At 32.8% G+C, this 6,167-nt stretch overlaps 1 protein-coding gene across 10 annotated transcripts in view; it reads left to right on the top strand.

The window, feature by feature from the left end:
- LOC106465538 (spermine oxidase-like) overlaps positions 1-5,961 on the top strand; it is an 84,805-nt gene extending 78,844 nt beyond the window's left edge. For 6 of the 10 annotated variants that reach the window (XR_002612009.1, XR_002612006.1, XR_002612012.1 and 3 more), the window contains exons 7-8: positions 2,201-2,369; positions 3,858-3,934. Coding sequence is in view for 2 of the 10 variants with exons in the window: in XM_022393455.1 (XP_022249163.1) it covers positions 5,623-5,641 (19 nt within the window). In the remaining 8 variants the exon portion in view is untranslated. Of the gene's footprint in view, positions 1-2,200; positions 2,370-3,857; positions 4,026-5,622 lie in introns of those variants that run through there. The other 4 variants (XR_002612008.1, XR_002612007.1, XM_022393455.1 and 1 more) reach the window with 4 other exon arrangements.
- Positions 5,962-6,167: the final 206 nt, after the last annotated feature.

Raw genomic sequence — 6,167 nt, 5'->3', positions numbered from 1 at the left:
TGAAATTGCATGTCTCTCATGAAACAATATGTAAACATTTAAGGAATATGGCAAAACTCCATAAAGAAGGTGTTTGAGTGCCTCACAAACTCTCCAATGATAATCGTTTCCAACGTGTGAATGGTGCTTCGTCTCTTCAGGCGCGTAATGCGTGTGAACCATTTTTGGACAGAATTGTCACCGGTGATGAAAAATGGATTCTCTATACGAATATCAAATGGTAAAAATAATGGCTCAGTCCTAGACAAAAACCACTTCTGACCCCAAAACCTGGACTCCATCCACAGAAAGTGATGCTTTGTATTTGGTGGGATGTCAAAGGAGTAGTTCATTTTTAACTCCTCAATCCACAGCGAACTGTCAATGCAGAAATCTATAGTCAGCAACTGGAACGTTTACATCAAGCCCTTCATCAGAAACGCCCTTCCCTTGTCAATTGGAAAGGTGTTCTTCTTCCTCACAACAATGCACGTCCACATGTGGCACGTTTGACGCAACACAAGATTATGGAATTGGGTTGGAAAGTTCTCCCTTACTCATCATATTCTCCAGATATGGCACCATCAGATTACCATATTTTTCGTTCACTGCAACACCATCTTAATGGGAAAACGTATGTAAATGTGGAAAGGTTTAAAGAGGACATCGACATGTTTTTTTTGCTTCAAAGCCAAGTGATTTCTTTAATCAGAGCACTAACAACCTGATTGTAAGATGGAAAGCATAATCGATAAGAATAGAGACTATTTCATTTAATAAATGTTTCGGTTTGATATATAAGTTGTTTGGGTTTTTCATCTAAAAAAAAGCGACATTAATTTCTTGATGACCTAATACCTTTGTTTATCCTAAGTAGCTTTAAACTCATAACAGTATACATGTATTTATAATTAAATTTTATTGTTTTATTGCTCTTTAAATCGTGTCTAACTACTATTCGCACCATTATAAGTTGTAAATCACTTGGGGAATGTGGAAGTCACGTTACGCTATCAAATTATGTTACCCACAAACATTTTTATTATATCATTATTATTATTACTTATTTTACCTAATCTAACCTAAAGAGATCCCTATTTTTACATTTTAGTTACTTTTATAATAATGAATAAAGTACTTACCCGAATCTTCTTTTTTTTTCCTGTTGATTGTTAATGACACTTAACCCTACTTGTTTTATACTAATGGCAGTAATGCAGTAAATGATTTTTTATCTAATTAAATAATGCACCAAAGAACACAGAATAATAACATGCAAAAAGTAGACAATTTCCACTAACTATCACAATTTTTCTGGCTTTCTAACTTTGTGACAAGAACTGTTACAAAATCATATAAGCTAGTCGTTATATTTCCTGTGGGAATGAAGCTTGTACTAACAGTGAAATTGACAATTCTCCATTCAGAAAAGAACGTTATATAATACGTCATTTGATATATGAAAACTTTGCCTTTCTATTGATTATAGATAATACAGAATTAAACATAAGAGAGAACTATTCACAGATCCTGAAAGAGAGGATGTAACAGGTGGGTGTGGCAAGAGGGGTTTGATTTTCTATATGATAGCTCAGTAACCAAACAAAATTGAAGGCTATAAAAATTATGGTTTGGCTGAGCAATGACAATCTTATAGTGAGTAATTTAGGTTGAATGTTTTACTTTTTGGAGGGGTGGTGGATAAAGAAGAGGAGATGCCTAGAGAAAATGTCACACTAGGGGATATTCAGGATTTTTTTAAAATATTACCTTATAAAATTAAGAACTTAATTTTATGGATTATTATCTAAGGTTTTATATTATACTAATTGGTATAACATAAACAAAAAAGTAGATTAATAAAATTTTGAATGTAAGTCACTAAAACCTTATGACATGCCCAGTAAAGGATGTCCATCACGATAGGGTTAATCTCTGCATATGTCTTTGGCAACTCAAGTATTGCTATATAGTAGTCCCTCTTAGATATGACTGACCTATCTGTCATGATAAAAAAAAAAGCTGCATCTGACAGGAAGTTGTTATTCAAAGGATCAATAATCAGATAACCAAAGACCGAGTTCAAGCTGTGCCAGTTGCTATTCACAGGGGTTGAGCATAATGATTTATATACTGTATAGATAATCAGGTAATGTACAAATTGTATTAAAACAATTTCAATTTGACTAGAAATTCTCTGATTTCTATGTTTTGTTTATAGATCATGTATAACTTGGAACTGGTTGCTTTCATCACAGCTTTGGTCTACATCAACGTCCACATCACATTTCTATATCAACACTTTGAGGAGGCGAGTTTGAGCCTTCTTTTTTCACAGGGACTTTCTGCTCTCAGCTTGAGACATTTGCAACTTTCCCAGATGCTTTGAGGTATTTCATTAGCCATGCTTACTGCACACGTTAGTCAAGTCTGTTACTCAACAAACCATGAGTTAATAACCTTTACACCCCGCTAGTAAATTCTAATCAAGTTACTTAACATCTAGGCCACTATCTCAAAATCTACTACATTCACTAAAAGAATAAACCTTAATTCTGTGAGTGGGGTCAAACAACAATTTCTGACTGCCCCTGGTAACCTTTCAGGACCTGAAAGTTTTTAAACCAAAATACCTTTGTGCATATATCAAAGAATTTATTTGAACACCCCAGGATACCAAGATACATATACTAAGCTCTGAAGCAATCTGCATTTGTGTCATCTCTTTGTTTCATACTGTATACACTGTATTCATCAGTCTCTGTAAATCATGTTATTGATATGAAGAAAAGTCTATAGAGAGAGATCTTTATCTAACCTTCTGCCCCCCATAATCATGGTTGTATGTCGCATCTGTCGTTCATGGGAGGTGAGATCAATGTAAAATTGTTCCGTGCACAGAAAAGTCGTATTTAAAAGGAAGACATTATTAGGAGGGGTCGTGTCCACCAGGAACTTCTTTATCTCCCAACACCCTGGTTTACAAATCTTAGAATGCCTGGGGTGAGATATTTTTGAATATATATATGTATGAACATTTATTTAAAAACACATCAGAATTATTTACAGGTCACACATACTCTTGCATTATTCCTAGACACATTTCACCTTCTGTGCTGGATCTCCATGATATAGTGTTGCCCTTTAGATGTGGATGGAGGTTGCCATCTAGTGCCTGATGATGTCTCAGCAGGTACCTTTGTTACCTCTGCATGAACATCTTTGCATGGTATGAAAGATTTTATTAGATGTCTCTGCTCCAACCAGGATGGGTTTCATAAACTTTTATGTTTTCATTGCACTGTCCTTACATTGTTGATCCCATTCTTAGGGCTTAATTTGGTCTTTTTCAATTCTCTTGCTTTGTGACTCCCTGGCTAATTTAGATATGGATAAAGAGGGGCTACTGTCTCTAGACTCTGTTTTTTCTTAATATGTGTCTGGGCTGCTTCCCTGAGAACCTTCCTCCTACCTGTTTATACCACCACCCATGTCCCATTGTTGGCTGCACCAATGATATACATTATTGATCATTTGCAGAATTGATCACTGTGCCTAAATAAACAAGGCTGAAAGAATACTTTTTTCTTATTGTCCTTTAGGTTTAGTGTTTTTTTTTTAAAGTTGGGCCGCTACACTCATTTTCCCCTTGATTACAGTTCTAAGAATTTTTTTTGTTCTGAATTCTACTTCAACTCTGCTTGGCTACTTTTCTTGTCTTTCCTTTCTTTTTGTAGACTAAATAACTTATCTTCCTGCTGTGTAATTTTGATTCATTGGTTTCCACCTCTTTATAATGTGGATATTCTGGCTTTCATTGTTTCAGAAGTGTTTGATTTGAATTTTACATGTTTATAATTGAAATGAATTTCTAACAGGTACTTACCTATTAAATAGCTTCCCTCCTGCCTCTGCACAACCACATTTTCATCATGACTGCAACTTTCAAGCAAGTCTAAATTATGGCAGGAAAGCAGAACTTATGTAAGATCCACTGACACTTGCACAATAAGTCACAGGGATGGTTGGAGAGTGAAGTATTATGGGTAAGTGATGTATGGTATGCAAATACTTAAAAGACATTAAGAAATTTTGAGTCACATGTTTTGTTGACAGCATGAGTTCAAACTCGACAAGGAAAGGCATTCAGTATTTCCAAGGCAAGTACCTATTTGAAATTAATTTTAATTCTAAAAACGTGAAACTCATATAACCATGTTTTTCAGCAATATAGAATACAAACATGAAATGTCATCAAAGAATTATTGCTTCTTTCATTATACACTCTTCTTAATTTCATTCCAAAGTTCTTTTAATTACTGTTACGGTCTCCTGTTGGTGCTTGACCTGCTCTGGCATCAAGGAGACTAGCTTGCTGGTTCAGCAGTCCTTCTAAATGATGAGTAGATTAATTCAAGAAAATAATAAATAAATAATAATATCAAATAATTAGGTGTTAAATAAATAGATAATATAGGGTTTAAATTTCCTTACTCCAATTATGATGAGTAGTGACTTAAATATAATTTAAGGTTTGTTTCTTAAAGTGTAGTATGATATTAGAAATGTGATTAATTTATCTTTAGCTTCAAGAAATACAGTTACCAAAATTAATTATCCTGCAAAAGATTGTGTAGAGTTGGCCAACTGCAATTAAATGTGAGGAAAAGTTTTGTTAGTGGATTTTACATTACTGTATCTTAATGTAACTAAAACTGACAACAGTTTTGTAAATTGAAATATATCTGTATAAAAATCATGATAACATATTTCACTGAGAGTTTCAAGAAAGAGTATGAAACTTGAAGATGTTAGACATTTTAAAAAATCCCTATATATTTCGTTTTGTAAAAAATTACAAAATGATGTGTTCAGGTATGAATGAGTGTTGTTGTTTTTTTGTATATAATTTTGAAGTTCATTGAAGACCTTTCCAACTTGTACACAATACAGGGAATACACAGCATTCAACTTAGTTAACAGTTAGATGTTGTCATTCAGACATACACATTTAGCAGCACTAGTAGTGTAAGTGCTAATGATGATTTTACTTTTAATATTTATTAAAGAAGGCTGATTATGTTTGATATTAAGTATATATATAAAGAAGCAGTATTATATAATAATTAGTATATACCTTGATTTTGGTGGTTGCACACAAATCAGTGTATAAAAAGTACTTGCATTTCTGCTTCAAAAAATAAAGTTTGATAAAGCTGTCTTTACTGATGTTAGAGAGCTTTCTATTTTATTTTCAAGTGGTGTTAATTAATCTACATATTTCTGGTGCAATTGAAACTAATGATTAACCGGTTATAATGTTTAGAATTAACAAATAGAATTAGTTTTTAAGCCTTTTTTTATATTAATGTTAGTGTGAAAAATAATATTCAATAGCTTATAATGAAGATAATATCTTAGTAAATGCTAAAATTTTACTTTTTACAGTGAAGATAAATCTTAGGACATGGTAAAATTGAGCTTTTCATGTTTATGATCTTTTGAATGTTACTTTATATAAAACAGATAAAATGAAAATACACTTATGCTGAAGTTTAGGTTTCTTATTTGTTTGCATCTGATGTTTTTATCTAGGATTAGTGAAATTTTGATTTTAAGAGACACATTTCTTTCTTTTTACAGAACTGTTAGTTCCTGTTGAGATGTCTCAATGATCTTTCCTATTAAAAATAAAAAAGGCTTGCTTTGACATTGGAATAAGTGTTGCTGTTTCAAGTATAAGATTTCTAGCAGCAAGTTCCAGTGTAACCTGTTCTTCTTCTTTTTTTATTTTATTCAAGATTAGTCTTTTCAAATTGCTTATATTTAGTAACCTCTTGTAGGAGCTATCCAATATTGAACACCACTAGAGGGATGACTGAAACTCTTTCATATTGTATTAATGTTCATGAATTGGATCTACAGCGTGGCCCAAAAGTTGGTTGCCATGTAGTGTGGGTGATAAATTATTACATATTGTTACGTCTCTGTTCATTTGTTAATTTCTGGTATAATTTCTTTCCGATGAACTTCTGCGATACAAGTCGTTTCTTAAATAAAACTAATTTATTCTTTCTCGATACAACTTTGCAATACAAAGAATTTCCACAGTCAATACGTTTGCAATCTCGATAACAAAACACACTTTATATTACCGTCACTACCGCTCGCTTGACTCAATTATCTGT

This window comes from Limulus polyphemus, unplaced genomic scaffold, assembly GCF_000517525.1.
Source record: "Limulus polyphemus unplaced genomic scaffold, Limulus_polyphemus-2.1.2 Scaffold1975, whole genome shotgun sequence".
NCBI lineage: Eukaryota > Metazoa > Arthropoda > Merostomata > Xiphosura > Limulidae > Limulus > Limulus polyphemus.
Note: the sequence above shows the minus strand (reverse complement) of the source record. Positions and strands in the feature narration are given on the sequence as shown.